The following is a 24,234-nucleotide window of genomic DNA, read 5'->3' as shown; positions in this document are numbered from 1 at the left end:
TCAGTTTTTCCTTGTCCTTTTTTCAAATCTGTTATCTGGTGTGTCCTTTTTTTAATAAGCAGAATATGGTTGCTCTCTGTTGCCTCTTGTTTTTAATTTTATTTTTTACTTATTCACCACTTTGATGTTTTCTTTTAAAGTGTAGTTAATCATTACATTAGAGATTTCTATTCCGCCATTACCTTGCGGTTCAAGGCGGATTACAAAAAAGTTATAAACGGAGGGTTATAATGGAAGATCATTGGTCGCTTCTAGAGAAGTTAAAGTATGTAGTATCTGTGTGGCAGAAGGAGGGAGGAGGGTATTTGTGATGTTAGAGCTGTATAAACATTGTTTTCCCAAGAAACACTGTCTCTCTGTTTACTGGAGTTCTCCATTCATAATCCTGTGAAAGAAGGGCCAGAGAAACTGGATTGCAAGCTGTAAGAGGTGTGTTTTGGGTAATCGAAGTAACTGCTGAAGGAGTTACGATAAGGTAATAGGGCAGAGTGTTAAAAGAAAACGGCAGCAGTTTGGTGATGGGCTTTGTACTAAGCACAAAGTCACCTTTAATAAGCAGGCTTCAGTTACCAGTAAACTAAATAAATACGAGGAAATTACCACAAGAAACACCGTCCTTACTCTCTTATAATCCAGCCTAGTGTTTGCATGTTGGAAATCCTGTCATTCTGTGCTTCACTTTCTTCTATAAATCACTGGGGGGGGAAAAACAAGAGGTTAATCAAATAGATGACTACAAGGAGAGGAGTTTATATTCAGAATGGAATAAGGGATACACATTCTAATAAGCAAAAGCATTATGTGTCAGAATTGTGGGAAAAAATTAAAAAAAACCTATAGTTTATCATTTCAGCACAGCTGAATTTATACACTTCATTTCTCACTGCTCTTCCAAGGACATCAGATACAATTTAGTGACCGCTTTGAGCCTACTGTGCACAGCCCTCCACCATGCACAAAGAATATTTATCTACCAATACAAGTATGGAATTCACTCCTACTGGAGTTTAAAAATAGTTTCTAAAACCTATGTACTTCAAAATAAAGGGTAAAAGGCATGATAACTTTTAACTAAAGGTGAATAGCAAAGAGCAAGCCCTTACCTATTCCAACTGAACTTCCAGAGCAGGTGACTGGAAAGAAATACAAAATACTCCAATAAACTAGATATCACATGACATCTTTTATTTTTTTTTTATTCTTTCACAAATACATTAAAGAGTACTTTGAAATTAAAAATAGTGTTGATTCAGCAAAAGAAATCCTATGCAAATTCAATCACTATAAAGGTGACCTAAAAAGAAGCCACATGGAAGAACCAGTGTAATTACGAAGAAGAAGAATGGTAAGTCATGTCACTTAAACATGACTGAAGGTCACATGACATCATAAACGAGCAAATTGCTTCCATTTTTGATAACATAAATGTACAGTACTGCAACTTTAAGCTAATTTAACTTTGGAGTCCTTATAAGTCCTTGGCACAAATTCTATAAATGTCGCCACTAGTTAGGCATGTAACTTGATATAAACGAACTGACAAGCAGCTAATAAATGTGTTTACCAAGACCTCAAACACATTTATTAGCTGCTTGTCAGAGTTTGTTTATATCAAGTTACATGTGGTATGATTAGTTGAACAAGCTATTTTTCCACTAATCCCTTATGGCGCCAGTTATAATTATCTTTAATTGATTGCATTGTTTAAAAGCAATTAAAATGTCATTTAAAAAATTAAAGATGGTGCCTCTATGAACAGCCTCTGTAGTCGCCTACTGCCACCTAAGGATAAAATAGGTATGGATAACACCAGTAGTGTCAATAGGCGCCTCCGTAGTCGTGATTCTTGTCACAGATAGATGCTAGAAATGTAGGCTTTGAAAACCTTGGCCTACATTTCCAGTGCTTATCTGTGACATAGCTGTGATTCTATAAATGGCGCCATTGCGTGATTGACACGTGAGCACCGATTTTGTGGGTAGCTACCGATCATGGCGCCATTTATAGAATCCAGGTTCTAATGCATGGCCAGCACACAAGAACAGACTAATACAGAAATGCATTAAAGCATTTTGTGGTATTGTTTTCTGGCACTAAACAGCTGTAGTGGCACGGCATAGGAGGAGAATGTGCGTGGAAGTGCTAATGAGGTTAGCGTTTGGGAAAGTCCCATATTAGAATGTGCTAAGTCCAGATGTTACCACATTTTAGTAAAAGGGCCCCTAAGTTAACTTCAGGGGTCTTTTAATAAAGGGTGTTAAGCCCTTAGGCCTAAATTCTGCATATAGCATTATAAATTGTGTATGCAAATTGGTGTGTTCAGCTAATTTGGCATACAATTGTTTAACAAGACTAACTGACAATACTTCATAATGGATATTAATTGGAACTACTTAGGAGTTATGTGCACAACTTGGTAGACACATCCTATAAAGTGGTACAAATCAATTTTGTGTGCAAATCTAGTGGCTAGGGGAGGAGCCTGGGCAGATCTTGGTCTTTCCTAAAAGATATGTGCACTGTTATAGAATACACCCGATCCATGCACAACTTAAGCACAGATATTTAGGCCTGATTTTCCTCAGCCTAAATCAGGGGTCTCAAAGTCCCTCTTTGAGGGCCGCAATCCAGTTGAATTTTCAAGATTTACCCAATGAATATGCATGAGATCTGTGTGCACGCACTGCTTTCAATGCATATTCATTGGGGAAATCCTGAAAACTCGACTGGATTGCGGCCTTCAAGGAGGGACTTTGAGATCCCTGGCTTAAATGGATGTGCCTAAATATGATGGCACATATGGCCACTAAGTGTGATTCTATATATGATGCAAGACTATTAGAAAATCACGCTAAGTGCTGTTATAATCAGCACTAATTTTTTAAGCACTTTATATAGCATCAGGCCCTTAATGCACAATTAGCATGCAAGAACAGGTTATCGCATAAACGCATTACAATGTTTTACAGTATTTACCCTGCTTTTGTCAGTTAAACTGAGCATTAATTGTTCAGAACTTTCCTCTTAGGATGTAGTGGCATCGGTGGAGAATAGGTGTGGAAGTGTTGACTACCTAATGCCTTATGAACAACGCATGATAGCTTGTTAACACAGTTAATGCAAGAGCACTTAGCATCTCCTAAATAGGAAGTACTAAGGCCCATATTCTCTAGACAGCACCTTAACATAAGGTGCCTACCAGTGTCTAAAAAAAAACAGCACTGGAATTGTGCCTCCGGAGACGCCTACCAGCGCCTAATGCCTTTGTAGGCGTGGCTAACACTGGAAGTGACGTTAGGCGCCTCCAGAGGTGTAGTTCATGTCAAAGGTAGGCACTGAAAATGTAGGCCATGAAAACCCTTGCCTATATTTCTGGTGCCTACCTTTGCCGGAAGTGTGATTCTCTAAACAGCACTGTCGCGTGATTGACACGTGATCAGTTGCTGCTTTAAAGGCAGCTGCCAATAATGGCGCCATTTAAAGAATCTGGGCCTAAATGCTCCTGTGTTAACCTTTTGAAGTTATCATGCACTAATGGGAATGTTAGAGAATGACCTGGAAAAAAAAAAGCCCCAGATCACTGCCATGTAAAATCTGGGCTTAGCGTGTAAGAAAGTCCCATATTACAATGCATTAAGCCCAGATTCTAGTGCACTTTAGTGAAAGGTCCCTTTTATTTTTTCATATTAAAGCAAACTATGCCCCCTCCTTTACAAAGCTGCGTTAGCGTTTTTAGCGCCGGCCACAGCGGTAACAGCTTGGTCTCTCATAGTATTTCTACCACTCTCTTATGCTTTTATGCTCGAAGCTGTTATCACGGTGGCCAGCACTAAAAACGCTAGCACAGCTTTGTAAAGGAAGGGGTAATTTAACCAAGTGGAAAAAGGTTAGATGTGACCAAATATCATAAAAAATGTGATATTAAATAAATGTAACTGTTACCTGAATATGTCTTTTTGGAACAGAACATAACCTTGGAGCCATCTTTGGCTGTTGGAGTCATCACCACAGTGTAAATGTCCCCACAGGGTATCTCACTGATATCACAAAAGCTTAAGTCAGCACTGGCGGTGCAGGTGAAATTGCCTTTTGAACTGTACAGATCTACGCTGTAGTTCTTGGCCCCACTTGAGATTCGCCAGTTCACTCGTATACCATTATTAGATAATCTGTACAACCTTACCCCAGATGGGCAGCAAGCACCTTACAAAGATAGGCAATGGTAGAAATATGTTAAAGATGCAAATACTGTATTATTGTGCTTCTTAAGCAAAATTATAGGGTATTTTTCCAGAGGAGCTCTTAATGAAAGGCATTCAAATGCTCCTTACAGGAATGACTTATTTATTTCAAAATCTGTTTATATTCAGCAACAATAGATCAACATTATAAAATATAAAGTTTCCATGAGATATTCCTCCCATTATAAACATAGTAGCAGAGAACAAAACATAGGGGAGAGTGTGGTGCAGTGGTTAAAGCTACAGCCTCAGCATCCTGAGGTTGTGGGTTCAAACCCACACTGCTCCTTATGACCCTGGGCAAGTCACTTAATCCCCCCATTGCTCCAGGTACATTAGATAGATTGTGAGCCCACCGGGACAGACAGGGAAAAATGCTTGAGTACCTGAATAAATTCATGTAAACCGTTCTGAGCTCCTCTGGGAGAACGGTATAGAAAATTGAATGAATAAATAAAACATTGAATAGAAAAGCCCCCTCCCTTCCAAATCAGCAGCAATAACAGAAAATAAAATGGTCAGAGATTTGTGTTCTTATAGCCCCTAACCTTCCTGCATAAAGACATAACTAGGTTATCAAATTCCCCTGTTCCTTCCCCTCCCTGTGAGCACCTGTGTCGTAAAACCTGTTCAATACTTGACTATGAGCTTTGGGGAATATTATATGAGGGTGGTTTGAAAAGTTTGGTAAAAATTCAACTTAAACAATAGTTATGTTATGTTATTTATTTCTTATATACTGATAAATCCGTTAAGTTCTAAGCGGTTTACAGAGAAATATACATTAAATATACAATAAAGGATACAATAAAATAAGATAAATGAATAAAGAATGGGTACTTTGAAATTCCCTTACTGTCCCGAAGGCTCACAATCTAACTAAAGTACCAAGGACAAATAAATTATCAAGTAGTAGATAGGAAAATAAAGATAGCGGAAATGAGATATAAAGCGTCCTAACAAGAATACATAAAACTCTCAATATCATACTGTTAAAAACAAAACGTACATACCAAAATAATAAAGTAATAGAAAGAAACTAATTAAATAGAAAATAATTTTAAGAATTAATCAAATATAGAAATATAGGAAGAAAATAAGCATTTGAAGTGAGGAGAAAAGAAAAGGTAGAGGACGGCATATGAATAGAATGGAATGAAAACCCCCCCCCAAAAAAACAGTTAAACAATGGAATTCTAAGAAAATTTTAAATGAAAACTAAACAAAATAAAAAGAAATAGATATAATATGCATAACAGTCTTCATCAAGAGCAAATTCTATAAACGGCATCCCAATTGTAGGCAACGTTTGGCATCCTACAGCTGTCTAACCAGCCAATCGGGACTCATATTTTTTTTAAAAGGCAGGTTAGGCGTGGTTAGGTGTCTGTTAGGACAGATGTGATTCTGTATAGCACACCGATGTGCAGTTCTTAGCTGCCACTTAGGTGGCTGCTGAGACCAACATCCTGTTCAGAATCTGCCCCTTAGGCCAGAGATTTTCCAGTTTTTTGTATTGTAGGAAAAATAATATACAAAAAAAAACCTGGAAACTTGCTGGACTAAGTATATGAGAGGAGACTGTCATTTAACTTGCTTTTTTTTAACCCAAACTTTTCAAACCACCCTCATATTTAAATATGACTCCCAAACCAAGAAAAATTGTTTCTGCCTTTTAGGGTGGTAATGGGCCCTGTAAGATTTCCCTTGAGACCCAGCGAAGATTATCTGACAGTAGAAACTTGAAGACCTTGTAAATGAAGTGATCTTTAAAAAAACATAAAAAAATCTAGTCTAACTTTTATTTTTACATTTTGTTTCTAGCAAGGGGTGGTTCCCAGGGCAACAAACTTTATAATTATAGCCAGCCCTGACTCGTCTTCTGTGATGTTGCTTCTTCTTGTAATATTTGGGTTGAGTAACTAGCAGTCAACTGGTGATAGTCTGCCATCAGGGGGACTAACTCTTAAATTTATGCTCCTAAGTGGAGAATCTACTACAGTGGCCACTTGTCGTATTAGTATTAATCCAGCCTTACAAATATCAATGAAACCACAGTTACATAAATGGTCTGGATATTATGCTGTCAGTTCTGCCGTATACAATATTAGAAAGGACGCCTCAGCCCCACCACTCCACCGCAAAAAGAAGAGATCTGAGACAACTTAATGAGGAGGAGCAAAGATACATTTTTAAGATGGATACAGTGGAACCCCGCGGGTTAAACAGCATGATTGAGTGGAGTTCTCTGATGTGAATAGTTTCTCGAGTTTGGCCAATGAGCTGCAGGGGGGCGGGAACTAAAATGGGGGTAAGTAGTATTTAAATTGAGGTCCGAGGACGCCAGCGCCATCTTTTGCTCATTAAACTTTTGGAGTCGGATGACGGTGGCGACCTCGGTAAGCTGGAGCATATTACACTGGTTTTTAATGTTGCAACTTTTGTGTAGGGAGGGGGCTGCTCACAATTGTATGTTACGGCTCCGTTTCTATATTTTCCAGGGAGACCCTTGAGAAAGCACGATTTATGTGCGAAACATGTTGGGTCTGGCTCCCCAATTTTGGCTGAGATAAATATCATTCAAATTTTGGATTACTATTAACAAATGCAACAGAATAACGAAGTACTTGTAGAAAATTTGAAAAAAACACAAAAACAAAGTAATAACACTAAAATCGGAAAAGACAGCCAATGATGAAGCACCACACTATGCTTCCCGCGATTTAAACTTCTTTTTGCGGTGGAGTGGTGGGGCTGAGGCGTCCTTTCTAATATTGTATACGGCAGAACTAACAGCATAATATCCAGACCATTTATGTAACTGTGGCCTAAGTGGAGAATGGCACGAGGAAAAAATTTATCACTGTTCCTGCATCTTCCCTGTGAGCTTGACCCCGTCCTTGCCCTGTCCCTGCGAGCTCAGTTTGGAATGACATACCAGTGAAGATCAGTGAACATCTAGGCCCTGATTCTATAAAGTCCACCTAGTTAGGTGCCAATATCTGAACCTATTTGAGCAATATCTTAATCAGTGCTTATATTGGCACTCAACACCTCTCAATCAGCTTCAATTGGACTTAACTGAAAGTTAGGCACCTAACTAGAAAAATTAGAGGGGCATAATAAAAAAAACGTCTAAGTCTCCTTTTGGCCTAAGGCCTTAAATGCTGAAAGTAGAAGCAGGGAAAATGTCCATTATAAAAAAAAAAACCGTCCAAAAGGAGGTTTTTTTATAATGGCCTGCCTCTACGTTCAGCTGTTTAAACGCTGAGACCACCACTACATCTAAACTTACACCATATAATCAACCTAAAAAAAGCCTAAGTCCCAAACGCCCAAAACAAGGGGTTTTAGGCGAAGGAGGAGCTGGATTCTTTAACCGGTGTCTGTCAAAAACAACACCGGTTACAGAATTCCCCCCCGCTACAATGATCCGGGCAGGAGAGAACCCAAGCCCTCCTGGCCCACGGCACCCCGACCCCTGACTACGATCGGGGCAAGAGGGAGCCCAAGCCCTCTTGCCCCAGCGGCACCCACCTTCCCTGACACGATCGGGGCAAGAGGGAGCCCAAGCCCCGTGGCACCCCCACCCACCAATCACGATTGGACAGGAGGGAGCCCAAGCCCTCCTGCCTGGTGGCACCCCCATCCGCTGATCACGATTGGGCAGGAGGGATCCCAAGCCCTCCTGCCCAAGCGAACCCCCTCCACTCCCACTAAGATACAGACAGAAGGGATCCCAGGCCCTCCTGCCCTCAACACAACCCCTATGACCGCCCCCCGAACCCCTGATCGCCCCCCCCCCCGCTGACCCGCCAACCCCTCGACCCCCCCATCCCCAATCCCCCTCCCGTACCTTAAAAATCGTTGGTTGGATGGACAGGTGCCAATCCCTGTGGTCGGGGTTTGAGCCGCCTAGGCCAATCAGGCCCTAAGGCCAGCCATTCCGGGGATGGCTGGCCTGTCAGAGGGAGTGCGTGCAAATAGATCTCATGCAAATTCATTGGGGAAATCCTGAAAATCCGACTGGATTGTGGCCCTCGTTGCCCTCCCCTGTGCTAGGTGGTGGAAGAAGTCTTATCTACTTCCCCCTTGAGCATGTATTGCATAAACTAGATTATATCTGTCTGATGTCTAAATTGATTGCACTTAAGTCATGAAATCTTGTTGCTCTTTCTTTAGCTTGGGAGCCTTATTTGATGTGGTATGCAGCTTCTTTTTGATTGTATATTGACACCTGGATGGACCTGCATATTGTTTTTCCTGTGTTTTCTTTCTCTTTGCCAGTGGAGCCCTGGGAATTATTATTAACATAAGAACATAAGAATTGCTGCTGCTGGGTCAGACCAGTGGTCCATCATGCCCAGCAGTCCGCTCACGCGGCCCTCTGGTCAAAGACCAGCACCCTAAATGAGACTAGCCCTACCAGCATACGTCCTTGTTCAGCAGGAACTTGTCTAACTTTGTCTTGAATCCCTGGAGGGTGTTTTCCCCTATGACAGACTCTGGAAGAGCGTTCCAGTTCTCCACCACTCTCTGGGTGAAGAAGAACTTCCTTACGTTTGTATGGAATCTATTGTTTATTTATTTTTCTTTGGGAGGGAGGTGGGTATTACATTGCATATAGAGCTGTAATTATGGCTGCTGAGTTTTTTTGATTGTTAGTAATGGTTTAGCTTGTCAGTGTGCAATGCTGTTGTTTCTTTTTTTTTTTTTTTGCATTGTTATAAAATCAAAAGAAAATCATTAAAAAAAAATTTATTCTTTAAAAAGTAGGCACCTACCCTAACGTGCCTACACTAGAGGTGGTCGTGGTTAGGGATGGATCATGGGCATATTTTCAAGTTAGACGCCTCTTTGTGAATCAGGTGCCATTAGACTCTGATATTAGCACCTACCTTTAGGCATAGAAAGCACAAAAATTGGGGACACTTAAGTGTTAGAATGCTGAGCAATGTCTAAGCATGCTTAGGTGACACTAAGCATGATTTTATAATGGGTGCCTAAGTTTTATAGAATTAGTGCCTAAAGCAGCGCCTAACTTTAGGTGGACTTTATAGAATCACTTTATAGACTACATTTCTTTTTCTTCTTTCCTCTCATGTTTTAAGTTATTTTAACTTTTTTTACCTTTCTGTTCTCTGAAAAATTTTTGTAAAATGCTTTGGTTTTCTGTTTGGGTTTTTTAAATGGATGTAAGATAGTAATTTTGTTAATTCAAGAATTTATGCCAAGTTCACTTATGCTCGAAACTATGTGCCTATCTGTAATCTAGGAAGCATGTTCCATCATATTGGACATCTGCTTAATCCCCTCAGGATTTCAAATATTCAGAGGCAAAAGATAGTAAGTTCACTACCTTTCTTGTGAACCCCCCCCCCCCCCAGCAAAATTAAGAAGATGTCAAAGCGCAGTGTCCGTTTGCAATCTAGAAACTCAAAACAGTTCCTTCCTATTTCTCCTACTGTAAACCGCGTCGAGCTCTACGAACGTAGAGATGATGCGGGATACAAACCTAAGGATTAGATTAGAAGAAGATCAACAACTTACTTTCTCTTCAAGAAAAAGGAAATTAGAAGATCACCAAAAACAGAAAGAAGAAAACCAGATATTTAAAAGACATCAATATGAGATTCAGAGCTGTTGGCCATCAACGATATCTGGCGGGATCAGCCCTTGCACCCTTACTGAAACATCTCACAAAGTAATGGGCATCACAGAAGACCTATCAGGGTCCAGACAATATAGGTTCAAAAATGTCTTCATAAGTCCCTCACCTTTGCCCATTCTTAGCTGGGGAAGCTCAAAAGATGTCTGGCATAAAATCAAAATAGGTTTACTTCCTTCTGTAATTGCAGGGCAGTATATACAGTATACATGATCAAAATAAACCACCAGGTTTTCTCCCTTTTCTTACTGGAAGAGTAGCCTTGGAACATGCATATTGAGGCGAAGCCTGTCTGACTGATTGCTTCCAGAGACACTAAGTAGGTGGTGCCACAGGTAATGCATCCTAGCAGGCAGTGCGTCTCAAGAGTATGGCATTTGGCCTTTCCTCGGGGTGACTCCAGCATCATTGTGTAGGTCTGTGCACCAGCTGCCATCGACCAGCTGCCATTGGTCATTGACTGGGTAACTTGTACTACTCGCAGGTTAGCAGGACAACAAGGCGCTTCAAGAAAAAGAGGGAAAATTAATAAATCCAGCATATTCTACACCTCGAAAAGTGTTGTATATTTTTCATACTTTCTTCCATTTGCTTTGATTTCCCATGACTGAGGCATTTGTGCATGGACATGAAAATAGCCTCCTTTCAGATCAACCCATAGATTACATTCATTAATATGTCTGTAACACAAGGATCAATATTATGGCATTTCAATGAAACCTGTAAGCTTTGGGAACTGTAACATCCGCACCAGTGCCAGAACTGGTGCTCCCCCACTGAGCTCCCTTCTTTTACTTGACTGTAATATTTAATGAAAAAATTTAATAGAAAGGCAAACATTCACTAAAAAGAATATGAAAATGTCAAAGCAACTATAGTAGAGTGAACTAAGAGGACCTTTTATTAAAACTTAGCAAGCACTATGGACATTAATGTGTGCTAAATGCTAAGCTTTAGTATAAGGGCTCCTAAAATTCAAAATGGATGTAATGTGGGGCAATATATAGTGAAATATTGTACATGATATATTTTCTGCTGGATTACAATGCAAAATAATCAAATATACCATCCATGTGAATCATTATTCCCCTAGTACAGGGGTAGGCAATTCCGGTCCATCTCAAGGAGGCAGTGCAAGCAAATCCATCTCATACATATTCATTGTGGATATCCTGAAAACCTAACCTGGCTCCGGCTCTTGCGGACTGGAATTGCCCAATGACATTGTATATTATGATGCAATTTACTGCTCAAACCATGTAAAGGCTAACATAAATAACAAACAAAAGAGAGAAAAGAGCTACATAATAATGATAGGACAAAAATGATCATTCATATAAATATTGCAGTGGATTGTGTTCCTTGATGTTTCTCTGGAATTGTGTGAGGGTTATGCTATATTTTTTGAAGCTGCATTTAAGTCCTAACCCCACCGACTTGTAAAACATAATATTTGTTTGTCATTCCTTCTGTAGTCCCTTACCCTCTCTGCCTCTTCATCTCTTTGTACTTCCCTACATAGTAACATAGTACATAATGGCAGATAAAGACCCAAATAGTCCATCCAGTCTGCCCAACCTTACCCTCTCTTTAAATTACTGATTTAATTTAAATTTTCCTTCGTAGCTTTTTCTGGGCCAGAACCCAAAGCTCTGCCCGGTACTGTGCTTAGGTTCCATCTACTGAAGTCTCCATCAAAGCTCACTCCAGCCCATATAAAACATCCTAGCCATCAAAGCCCTCCCCAGCCCTTCCTCAACAAAACGGCCATATACGGACACAGACCGAGTCCTTCAATATATACCATTATTTTCTGATTTGAGAGCCTCTATGTTCATTATATGCTTTTTTGAACTCTGTCACTGTTTTCCTCTCCACCACCTCCCTCAGGAGTGCATTCCAGGCATCAACTACCCTCTCCGTAAAGAAGAATTTCCTTAAATTATTCTTGAGTCTACCACCCCTCAACCTCAAATTATGTCCTCTGGTTTACCATTTTCCTTTCTCTGTAAAAGATTTTGTTTTACGTTAATACCTTTCAAGTATTTGAACGTCTGAATCATATCTCCCCTGTCCCTTCTTTCCTCTAGAATATACATATTCATGGCTTCCAGTCTCTCCTTGTACGAAATGCATATATTTATTCACCATTTTGTCCAGTCATAATTATGTCATTTTATGCCTGTCATTATTAGATTGTAAGCTCTTTTGAGCAGAGCCGTCTCTTGCGTGTTTAATGTATAACACTGCATACATTTGTTAATATGATAAAAATAATAAATAGTAATACAGTAGTAGTAAATTTTGTTTTTATGGTTGTATAGGTTCATACATCTTGTTTCTTGTGCTGATGAGGTTATTGCTGAGAAAAAAAATAAAAAATGTTCTGAACTAAAAAAAATAAAGAAAGGTTGTAGTGGTACTGTAGTTTGCTCTTTGCATACCTGTCTCTAAAGGGAAGCTGTAGCTGGGTAAGCTCTGCCCTGATGCAGTGCTTGCTGTGACACTGACTGAGAAAAAGGATCCACAAGGAAGGCCACTTAGTCTACAGAAAGTCCCAGAGCCATTGCAGGTCCATGAACCAGCATCTCCTCTGGCTTGAGCACTGTACAACACCCTGTCATTGTTAGATGTCCAGTGTATATCATATGTTGAACTGTCAATCCTGGTTAGATTTGTTATCTCAGGACTGCAAGGAGCTGAAAGAGTCAAGTTCAACAACTTATGAAGCAGCATTCAACACAGTGAGGTGATATTAAAATTAAAAAAAAAAGCTGAGCTTCTTTATTTAGGCAGGTAAAATTAGTGTCCTAAATTTGTAACCTATTTTCACTCAGACTTAACTGCCTACGTTTTTGACTGAAAATTCACGTACATTCAGGATTTTAAAAGCTGAAGTTCTAGATTTAACCCCCTCTTCTATTAAACTGCGCTAGCAGTTTTTAGCGCCGAGAACTGCGCTGAATGTCTTGCGCTGCTCCCGACGCTCATAGGAACTCTATGAGTGTCAGGTGCAGCGTGGGCCAGTCAGCGCGGCTCCCCGCTCTAGAAACTGCTAGCGTAGTTTCATAAAAGGAGGCCTAAGCCTGATATTAATTTCCTAGAACTAATAGCTTACCTCCTCCTTTACAAAGCCACGCTAGTGTTTTCAGCGCCGGTGGTAAGAACTCCAATGCTCATAGAATTCCTATGAGCGTTGGAGTTCTTTCCACTGCAGCTGGAGCTAAAAACATTAGCGCAGCTTTGTAAAGGAGGGGGTTAATTTAGGTGTCTAAAGTTGAAAATCAGTGCTACACTCCTAACTTTTTTCCTCTGCCATAAATCTACCACTGTTGCCACCCCATTTTAGGCTCTTAAATGTATGTGTTTAGTGAAATTTTGAGCATAAATTTAAGCACTAAAATTTTCAAAGAGGCCAATTTAGGCTTTTAAATCTCAAAGGGCTCTTTTACTAAAGATTAGTGCATGTTATCTGCAGCAGAGTCCATAGAAATAAAATGGGTCTTGTAGAAGATAATATGAACTGATCTTTAATAAAAGACCCTCAAAATCTGGAGCCTAAAACTTTTGAAAATAGACCCCCATTACAACCAAACCCAAAATACAACCAAAATTTAGATTTATAATAACTATGGCCTCTTTTTATCAAGCTGCAATAGAGCTTTTTAGCATGAGCCGGTGAGGTAAATGCTCCAACACTCATAGGAATTGAATGAGCATTGGAGCATTTACCTTGCCGGACCACACTTAACCACTCTACTGCAGTTTGATAAAAGGAGACCTATGAAAACTAACATATAGAGTTATTAACATGCACTGCCACTTTAGCATGCACTAACATTGAGACCTGTAGTAAAATGCATGAATGACATGGCATATAGTAATGAAGTAATGCAGTTATTGATAAGAGGCTTCCATGGTTTTGGAAGAAAAGATGAGCACGCAGTAACACATTTTTTGCAAATAAATTAGCATAATTTAAAACATAGGGGCCCTTTTACCAAGCCATGCTTAAAAGTTATCTGTGAAAAAAACAAAACTCCCAAACCCCAAGAAGTAGACCTGGATAAGGGTCACAGTTAACACCCTTCTGGGTGCAAGCCAGTGACAACCATCACTTCTGGGAGCTCCGGGAGGGAGGCTGTGTGACTGAGGGCTCTCCCAATCTCTTGAAACCATATTATTGGGCTGTCTTAATTACAGCAGTGTCATCATTCTTTGACTTGTCTCTCCCCCTTATCCAGTTCTACTTCTTGGGGTTTGGGAGTTTTGTTTTTTTTCATAGTTCTTCATCTCCCATCCATTTTGGGTTTTGTTACTATAAAAGTTGTCTGTGCCATCTCCAGCACTTTGTGCTGTGTCAAAATGGTCCCATTTTCATTTTTTCTATTAATGCCATGTGCCAATTTCCCCATCAACACGTAGCCATTAGAGCATGAATCCTTACCGCCACCTATTTTGTAAGCAGTAAGGCCCATATTCTATAAATGATATCTTAAGTTAGGCGTCTATCTTAGGTCCCCTTTTATCAAGTTGCATTAGGTTTTTTTGTAGCACTGGTTGCTGCAGAAAAAGTTTCAAGTTTTAATAAAACTTGTTGAAATGCCTATCATGAATTCTAAATGTTTTATAATATTAAAAACAAGGGGGAGACTTACAAGGCCATATCGACAAGACAAATTAAGGACTTAAAACAAAAACAATAGGTAAGTTTGGTGAAATACAATAATTACAGGAAAAGCAAACATAAAAAAGGAATGAACATGAGGAGGATGAAGGAGAAGGTCTTCTATGAATAAAAGAGGCTAGAAGTGGAGAGAGTGTAGAAAAAGTAAGAGTTACAAGGAACATAAGAATTGCTGCTGCTGGGTCAGACCAGTGGTCCATCGCGCTCAGCAGTCCGCTCCCACGGTGGCCCCCCCGTCAAAGACCAGAGCCCTAACTGAGGAAGAGGTTCAAATAAATTCTTTGAACGCTGGAGCTTTTACTGCAGCGGCCTTCATAAAAAAACCTAACACTGCATGATAAAAGAGGACCTTAACTGGTAAAGCCATTTAAAAATAATTTTAAAATGATTTTTTTTTTTTAAATGTATGTACCTAGAAAAATTACACCTTTATTGCATCTACGGAGGTACCTTACAGTGCCTAAGATCAAAGTAGGCATGGTTAATGCCAGAAACAACTCTAGGCACTTTAAGGCGCCTCCGTAGATGTGATTCTCGTCAAAGGTAGGCACCAGAAATGTAGGCCTTTAAAACCCTGGTCTACATTTACAGTGCCTTCCTTTGATGAAAGTCGTGATTCTGTAAACGGTACCGATGCATGATTGACTCGTGATTGGTGGCCATTTTGTAGGCAGCCGCCAATAATGGCACCATTTACAGAATCTGGCCCTAAAATTTCATGTGCTAATTGGTTAGCATTTGATATCTACTCTCCACCCCAAATATGCTCTAGCACTAAAAAATAAACTCTATCTTTTAGCGTATGGGCAGCGTACATTGATCCCCAAACTACCATAGGATACCTAAGCACTCCCTGCGGTAGAGTTTTTTAACTTGCGGTAACCATGTGGTAGTGCTTAGCACAGCTCAGTTAAAAGACCCTTCAGTTTTTTACACGCTTGCTTTGGGCATGAAAGTATTTCTATACTCCCGTTAAACATTTGCATAGAAATGATACATTTTTCCTTTTGTGGAGGATGCACATCTGTTCAAAAACAATGAATCTAGCCCATTGGCTTGTGTTTGGAACATCTAATTAAACAGTCTTTGCAGGCATTTCATGAGACGTGGAATGGCATAAAAAAATCCATCTAAATCCATTTTGGGCTTAGAGCGCTAGTCGCCCAAAGTCGGCAGCGTCCAAAGTCCATTCTCGAAAAATACGTCCCCCAATTTTTTTTTTTTTGAGAATCGTCTAATTATACGTCCAGCCATTTGATTGTCCAGGCTGCCAAGTCGTCTAATGCATTCTCATCCAAAAAATCGTCCAAGTCCAAAACTTCTAGAAAAAGACATTTTGGACATAGGAGGGGTCAGCAAAGTGATGGACTGGCCACCCAGACATGGCAACAGAGTAGTGGGGCACCTTACAGGGCACTGCTGTAAACTTCACAAAAAGGGTGCCAGATAAACATCTCACCAGAACTCCCTTATAGGCCATGGTGAGCCCCAAAACATCCCCCAAACCTACTATATCCACCTGTCTACCATCCCAATATGGCTGCAGGTGCCACCTATATGGCAGTACTGTAGGGTTTTGGTGGATGCACATGTTCCACTATGAATGTAGTGGTTAGAGTGCCTTATGGGCCTGGGTCCTCCTCTCTATGATTCACTAGCTCACCCCAGACTACTTAAGCCACCTTTGTGCAGCTCTGCTACGCTTTCCTATGCCAGGAGGCAGGGATGTATGTTTTTATTCCAATTTTTATGTCAGTGTGGGGAGTGGGGGGGTCAGTGATCACTGGGGAAGGTCTGTACTTTGTGTCTGTAGTGGTTAACTGGTCACTTTGGATACCGTCTGGACACTTAGACCTGTTTTTAGATCACCTAAGTCACAACGAATAAGTTCCGTCTAGGAAGTCTTGTCAAACTTTTGATTATCGCTGCAGGACGACTTAAGTTTGTTCAACCCACATCCCACCTACCTCCCACCCTAACCACTCCTTGAAAAATGCCCCATTTCACTCTGGGAGCACAGTGGCAGTCAAAAGGCCTATGCTGGTTTTAGATATGTTTACAACCCGTTTCGATATCGGCACTTGGATGACCTGTGTTATAGGTCATCCAAGTGCTGATTTACGAGGGTTTTTAGACGTATTTTCATTTCAATTATACATCTCATAAGTTCTATACTTTAATCTATTATGGAGATTTGCACACGGCAGAATACAGTATTTTGAAGGTGCACATAGAGATTCATCTTATTGGCACAAAAGTGAAAGAAAGACATACCTGTTATGACAGATTTAGATGTGCATGATGTATTACTGCCCCTGATCTCACTGAATGAGTAAACAGTGACATTATAGTAAGTGTTACACTGCAGTGCGGAAAGAGCACAAATAGTATCTGTGTCGTTACAGAGATTCACATGGGTCCCATTGTCTACTTTGGTTTCGTACATTTCAGCACCACGGACAGGAGACCAGACAATCTCAAGAGTGTCACTGGAGATAAAGGCTGGGCCAAAGTCACTGGGGCAACAAGGTGCTAGAAAAATAACCCAATTAAAACAATATTAATAGTATTCTCCCTAATCATGAAGGTGTTTGCTCAAGCATACACCTTCATCCAATGTTAAAAAGTTAAAAACAGTAGAATTGTGGGAGTTACAAACACATATACATAGATAGAAAAATCTAATAAACATCCAAGCATTACTTTTCATGAGAGTATCAGTTATCACTTACCAGTAGTATAATTGAATACATCACCCAGAGGGCTCTGTCCTGCATTATTATATGCAAAGACACTAATGAAATAGATGAACCCACATTCAGTCTGGAAATGGCATTGTATCTGTGATGTGTTGCAATACACTTCTAGGCCATCATCTCTTTTTATAAATACCACATAGTACTCGCTCAGCTGCATGTTGGACCAGGACACCATTGGATTACCAGGAGTGTCCTCTGTAATTGTTATTCCTCCAGGTGCACAAGGAACTGGGAACAAAAAAAAAAAAAATAGAACATCAAAACTCTGATCACCATAGATTAAAAACATTGCGCCATGCAAAATATTCTGATGTCAAGTAGAGCAAACATTTGAAATTAACCAATGTATAACCTAAAACTTACAAGAATAATTAATTGAAAAGAAAATGATAAGTTACAAAACTGTACATAAGAATAGCCTTATTAGGTCAGACCAGTGGTCCATCTAGCCCAGTAGTCCATCTTCACGATGGCCAATTCAGGTCAACAGTACCTGGTAAAAATCCATATAGTAGCAACATTCCATGCTACTGATCCAGGGCAAGCAGTGGCTTTCCCTATGTCTGTCTCAATAATAGACTATGGACTTTTCCTCCAGGAACTTGTCCAAACCTTTTTAAAAACCAGTTACATTAACTGCTCTTACCACATCCTCTGGCAATGTGTTCCAGAGCTTTTACTATTTCCTGAGTGAAAAAATATTTCCACCTTTTGGTTTTAAAAGTATTTCCCTGTAACTTTATTGAGTGTCCCCAAGTCTTTGTAATTTTTGTTGCAGTAAAAAATTGATCCACTTGTACCCATTCTACACTACCCAGGATTTTGTAGATTTCAGTCATTTCGCCCCTTGGTTATCCCTTTTCCTTGCTTTACAATCCTAACCTCTTTATTCTTTCCTCATACGAGAGAAGTTCCATCCCTTGTATCATCTTGGTTGCTCTTCTTTCAACCTTTTCTGGTTCCACTATATATATTTTTTGAGATAAGATGACCAGAATTGAATACAATTCTCAAGGTGAGGTCATACCATGGAGTGAAACAGAGGAATTATAACATTCTTAGTCTTGTTTACCATCCCTTTTCTAATAATTCCTAGCATCTTATTTGCTTTTTTGGCCGCCACCACACATTGGGCAGAAGGTTTCAGTATATTGTCTACAATGACACCAAGATCTTTTTATTGGGTGCAGGAGCAGTTAGTAGAAGTGTAGATGGATCTCAGGTTTTGGGTGGGCCTGGGGGTGGACTGGGTGGACTTGGCCACACATCTCTGCTCTGCTGCCCCACCCTGCTCTGCCAAAACAGTAAAAGTAACTATTATGGCTGGCGGTGATTCCCAGGCCCTGCCAGCTGATCAGTCTTTTCTGAAGTCCCATGCAGACTCATCCCATCCTCTCAGAAGTCAGCGGTGTGTTTCCATCTGCTGACACAAGCACTCTCCCCCTTCCCACCCCGGTGTATGCTTAGTTCAACTGGCATCCCATTCCCTCATGCATGCATGTATTGGGGCTCCAAGTGAACTGAGCATGCTCAAGAGGGCGGAGGGGTGTCAGCATTGGCAGCTGAAAATGCACTGCTGACTGCCAGGAGAACGAATCTGCCTGCTACACTAACAATAAACTCGTATTTATAAATAATAATAATAATAACAGCTTATATACCGCAATACCGTGAAGTTCTATGCGGTTTACAAAAGATTAAGCAAAGGTACAAATTGACTGACTTCAAGAGGGGAAGAAGAAAGAGAAGTAATAAGACAGGAAATTCATTGTTGAGGAGAAAAGTCGCTATTGAGGGGAAAGAGATAAGTGGATCAGTTGTCAAGATGTTTTAGGAACAGGTGTGTTTTTAGACGTTTCCTAAATTCCTCATAAGTAGAGGGCGAAAGTAATTGTTCTAGGTCTTTACCCCATGATGCTGCTTGGTGTGAGAGAAGGAATTCGTTTTAAAAGTGAGATCTCTGTTTTTCTTTTGTGACTGATATTTGCCGAGCAGGTGAGAACTAGCAAAGCCAAGGTTCAAATCCCACTGTGGCACCTTGGACAAGTCCCTTAACCTTTACTATCTCAGGTCCAAACTTAGGCTCCCTTTTATCAAGCTGTGGAAGAGCGTTTTAGCGCGGGCCAGTCAGGTAAATGCTCCGACATACCTAGGACTTGAATGAGCGTCGGAGAATTTACCTGACCGGCCTGCGCTAAAACATTACCGCAGTTTGATAAAAGGGGTCCTTCGATTGTGAGCCCTAAAACATTACCGCAGTTTGATAAAAGGGGTCCTTCGATTGTGAGCCCTCTAGGGACAGGGATATAACTGATTGTAACTCACCTTAAACTGGGGTTTAAGTTCTCGGTTGTTCCTGTCCCTGTTTTTGTGGGTGTGGGGTTTAGGGCTCTTTTCCTCCTCTTGCCCTTGGGAGTACTCTGGGGATTAGGGCTCGTGCGAGTACTCTGGTGGAGGTTAAGCCCTGGCCTGCTCTTCCCCTTGAGGGGGTTTAGTTTAGTCTCTAGTCTATTACTGTAAAAAAGGCCCAAGCCAAACATTGTCTACCTCTGTGCTTGAGTATTTTCTTAAGATGTAGGTTGGAGAATTTTAAGACATGAAAATGTTGATGGCACTCTTGTAAATACTGTTTTTACAGATTGAAGAAGAGTAGTTGGGTATCTTAAAGACACTTAAAATCAAAAGTATTTGGAAAGTACCGTAAGTTATGAATTTATTTTTCATATGAGTTCCCGGAGAGTGTTTGGATAACATTACATTATACCAGCAAGGAATATGGACAGTTTTCAAATATCGGTAGCCCATTTACCCAGATTACTCTAGGAGGGGAGGTGTTGGGGTGATCATGATTGTTGGGTAAGAAGGAGGCAAAAGACCTAAAAGATAATTGGAGGAGGAGCTATGCTAAAGTCTTGCCTAGGGCACGAATATCCTTGCACTGGCCATGCTGTTATTGAAATTAAAAAAAAAAAAAAACCCCAAAAAAAGAAAGCAAAGAGACTTGGGGCTTCTTTTACGAAGCTGTGTTAGTGGTTTAACGTGCGTAATAGCGCGCCCTAATTTACCGGCTGCGCTAGCCGCTACCGCCTCCTCTTGAGCAGGCGGTAATTTTTCGGCTAGCACGGGGGTTACGCGCACTAAAAATGTGCGTGCGATAAAGTCACTAACGTGGCTTCGTAAAAGGAGCCCTTGACTTAGCTGATATCAACAAGAAAACAAACTTTGCCCAGAGAAAAAGTAATGAGGGTGGTCTTACCTGTATCAGCAAAAGCAACCTAAAAAAGGAAAATATGACACAAATTAATACACTGAATACGTAGGTAGATCCCTTCGGTTCTGCTAGAAAAAAAAAAAAAATTAAGCTGATTCCAATAACCATTTTGGCAAAACTCAGAGGTATGCAGTAAATTTTGCACTGCAACAAACGCCATTCCCATTATCTGGATGAACAAAGCTGAATATGTTTTTGCCGTCTGAGGGACAGAAGCAATGTGCTGAATCCTCCAGAGAACAATCTAAGGAGATGAGAGATTTTGCAAAAGAAAGGCATATTATTATTATTATTACTGTGACCTACACATCTTTGTATTCCACAAATTTTTTCTTATTCATTTGATTAATGCTGTTCTTCATTAGCATGGCTCTTATTAGTGGGGTTTAATGTGAGATTGGTTTGTATTTCTAGTTCATTTGCTTCGGGGATAGATTACAAAGGATCTTGCATTCAGAACTGTGAGGTAAGGGCTGTTTTCTACCCAGGCAGCATACAGGTAACAGAGACATCAGTGAAAACCCAGATTTGTAACAGAAAGTAAACAAGACCTTACATTAATTCTCTCTCTAACAAGCAAAGTATTTACATAACTTGAAGGAAAAAAATAGATTGCACTCACCCTTTTAAGTGAAAGAAGGATAAATACAGTTAATATCAGAGCCTGAATGCTTCCAGCTCTCATCTTATCAGACAGAATTTTCATTCCACACTTGACATAGGATCAGTCAGACAGTGAGAGCAGCTAGTTAATTATTGGCGGTGTAAGGGCTTTCCCAGTGGGCACTAGTAGTTTGCTAATGCAGTTCTTTCTTGAAAATAAATACCTGGACCAAGCTCCTCCTTCACCTGCTTTAGCAGCCTATTCAAAGATCTTGCCTAGGCACAGCTGCAGATGGAACAGGTGCTTTATTACAAGGCTGCCACAGAAGCCACACTCAAAGGAAAGATAAGGACATGGAACCAAAAGCCTTTTATTATTTTAAGTTTTAACATGAATTATTAATATTACTTTTGCAAAATTTAAAATGCTCTCAGACTATAAACAACACTGATCAATTTGAGATAGCCTATGAGCAAACTACTTGTGAAAGAATGCCATTTCCTCAACATCCAGGAAAGAGCGAATTTAAGAATGGGAGAGTATGAAAAGTCTTAGCTGTAGCATACTGATCAGAATTACATGAAATTATGGGGTCCTTTTACTATGCTGCAGGAAAAAAAAACAAAAGCCTAAAATCTGAAGAATGGTGGACAACACTGAAAGATCACATTAAGGGCTCCTTTTACAAAGGTGCGTTAGGGCCTTAACGTATGGAATAGCACGCGCTAAAATGCCCCTTGCGCTAGCTGCTACCGCCTCCTCATGAGCGGGCGGTAGTTTTTCAGGTAGCGTGCGCTAAAAACGCTAGCGCACCTTTGTAAAAGGAGCCCTAAGTTATCTGTTGTCCAAGGTATGGTGGCTGTTCCACAGAGTTCTCATACCCATTAGAAAGAACTCAGTGGCAAAAGCATTGGTCACATTAAGAAATTGTAAGAAAAATCATTTACTGCCGCAGAATAGATTAGAAGGGCTGAAGGCAGGGCTTCTCTGCATAAAGCTGCGAATGAGAGAAACCTACTTTGCAAATGCCTTGAGAAATGAGGGTTCCTGGGAACTCACCCTGAGCTTAAGAGTACTGAAAAAGATGGCTGTCTCTAGCTGAGCTGATTGTTTTGGAAAATTGGTTGTCAAGTCTCAATATGTTTTCTGCAATGCAGGAAAAAAAAGGATGGGTAATCTGATTTGCTGAAACAAAAACAGTGGAGTAAGTGGTCTTGATATAACAATTTATTGAAAAGTCTTCATAATTAAAAGTGATGCAGATCAATTATTAAATCCATGTAATACATAGTGGATGTTTTGTGGTATGGACTTATGATGGTCTGTTTTTCAGTCATAAAAGACCTTTTTCTGGGGTCCTATGAAAGTATGTGAACATATGAACATGAGTGAATAATAAATAAAAAATAAATACAATGATCGTGATATAGCGAGAGTGAGCAGACCAAATGTAAGATCTCAATATGAATGTGATTGTGCAAAACCTATATTAGCATTTTAATGAATATTGTGGTCCACTGTAGCACAAGATAGGATTCCTTAACACTCACAGTGACTGCCACAAGATAGCACCTTGACGTGTGGCCCGGATCAGAGCCGCCCTGCAGGATCGGATTCACACTCTTCCCAATACAATGGCCAGAAAGAGAAAAATCAAAACAAAATCACTACCATTACTGTGCAAACAAATAATCTTATTTTTATTCGGTTTGTCTCCAGGTAGATAGTCTTTTCAATAAAGCTGCTAAGCTGGTCAGAATAGCTTTGTCCAGCAGGACTAAAACGAAAATAATAAACTTAAACAAGTCAGCAAAAAAAAAACAGTAGCAAAGCAACAAGTCCTTGACTTATATTCAATGATAAGGACACCTCAGCTGTGTCTCTGGTTTGCAACCCCACTGGGTCAAAACCCTGACTGCTACAAATGCAGACAGTATCAAAATTCAGAAAAAAAAACCACAAAACAGTTCCAGGTACTTTTCTTCTCAGAACAAAAATTGTACAGTTCCTACAAGCCTCTGGCAAGTTTCCTACACTGCCAGGAAACCGGGGAGTGATAGGTTTTGCATATAAAAGTCTTTCACTTGACTCTCACTATGCCCGCCCAAGATATCAGCAAAACCTCTCCCTCAAAGAAATCACTCCTCAGCTTGCACACAAAAAAAAACAGAAGAAAATGTTTCTCCAACAGTTCAACACTCCCAAATCACACTCACTGTTTGTGGAGAGCAACAAAGTTCACCTGCATGTCCTCAATAACTTCAGGAGCACATTCTGCCAAGGTTTCTCCCAATTCCATGGGTAGCTCACCGGAAAACATAGGCTGTTCAGCAGACCCCTCCTCCAGCACCTCCATAGGAACTGGGTCGTTGCTCCTGCTTGGCTGCGAGGGCACCCTAGGGAGGAAAGGATTAAATCTTCTCCCTATCTTGCTTCCCTCTCTGCTCTCCTTCCTGGGCTTAAGTACATTAGGGCGACACCCTGCTTTGTCTGCCCTGGCTGAGTTCCAAGGACCCCTTGGGCTCCCCCGGTGGTTAAGGTCGTTATTACATTTAACCACTGTCTGTCCCTTCCCAATTCCACTCCGGGTTTCATTTATTGCTTCAATTTTTCTTGTTCTAACTGGGACCTGGGCAGAGAGTCTACCTGACTGGTCACAATATGTATTACGTAATATCAATATAGAAACATAGAAACATGATGGCAGATAAAGGACAAATGGCCCATGAAGTCTGCCTGTCCGCAGTAACCATTATCTCTTCCTCTCTCTAAGAGATCCCAGATGCCTATCCCACGCTTTCTTGAATTGAGACACAGTCTCTGTCTCCACCACCTCTTCTGGGAGACTGTTCCACGCATCTGCCACCCTTTCTATAAGAAAGTATTTCCTTAGATTACTCCTGAACCTATCACCTCTTAACTTCATCCTATGCTCTCTCATTCCAGAGTTTCCTTTCAAATGAGAGACTCAACTCATGCATATTTACGCCATGTAGGTATTTAA

The 24,234-nt window shown here is 40.4% G+C and overlaps 1 protein-coding gene across 5 annotated transcripts; it reads right to left on the bottom strand.

The window, feature by feature from the left end:
- Positions 1–447: 447 nt before the first annotated feature.
- FNDC7 (fibronectin type III domain containing 7) lies at positions 448–23,657 on the bottom strand. 5 transcript variants are annotated; one of them, XM_033915435.1, is made up of 11 exons: positions 23,473–23,510; positions 22,781–22,852; positions 22,290–22,376; positions 20,612–20,630; positions 17,329–17,583; positions 16,871–17,128; positions 12,354–12,608; positions 10,159–10,413; positions 3,943–4,203; positions 1,104–1,133; positions 450–695 (listed from the first exon to the last, which is right to left on the bottom strand). In XM_033915435.1, exons 5-11 carry the CDS (start codon positions 17,528–17,530, stop codon positions 676–678), a joined length of 1,281 nt encoding a protein of 426 aa, XP_033771326.1. In that variant the 5' UTR covers positions 17,531–17,583; positions 20,612–20,630; positions 22,290–22,376; positions 22,781–22,852; positions 23,473–23,510; the 3' UTR covers positions 450–675. The 5 variants fall into 5 exon arrangements, with proteins under 5 accessions (XP_033771323.1, XP_033771324.1, XP_033771325.1 ...); XM_033915432.1 differs by lacking the exon at positions 22,290–22,376 and having other exon boundaries at positions 448–695; positions 23,473–23,657; XM_033915433.1 differs by lacking the exons at positions 22,290–22,376; positions 22,781–22,852 and having other exon boundaries at positions 448–695; positions 23,473–23,657.
- Positions 23,658–24,234: the final 577 nt, after the last annotated feature.

Source organism: Geotrypetes seraphini, chromosome 12 (genome assembly GCF_902459505.1).
Source record: "Geotrypetes seraphini chromosome 12, aGeoSer1.1, whole genome shotgun sequence".
NCBI classification, from domain to species: Eukaryota; Metazoa; Chordata; class Amphibia; order Gymnophiona; family Dermophiidae; genus Geotrypetes; species Geotrypetes seraphini.
The sequence above is the reverse complement of the archived record's forward strand: the minus strand, read 5'-3'. Positions and strand labels throughout refer to the sequence as shown.

Bases quoted from the DNA above. Each gene is read 5' to 3' on its own strand.
- FNDC7 (XM_033915432.1), bottom strand. From the start codon at position 23,586: ATGGAGGTGCTGGAGGAGGGGTCTGCTGAACAGCCTATGTTTTCCGGT. The intron at 12,609-16,870 runs GTATGTCTTTCT...TGACTCTTTCAG, and splicing joins ATCTAAATCTGTCATAACAG to CTCCTTGCAGTCCTGAGATA. The intron at 4,204-10,158 runs GTAAGAAAAGGG...TATCTTTGTAAG, and splicing joins GTTCCAAGGCTACTCTTCCA to GTGCTTGCTGCCCATCTGGG.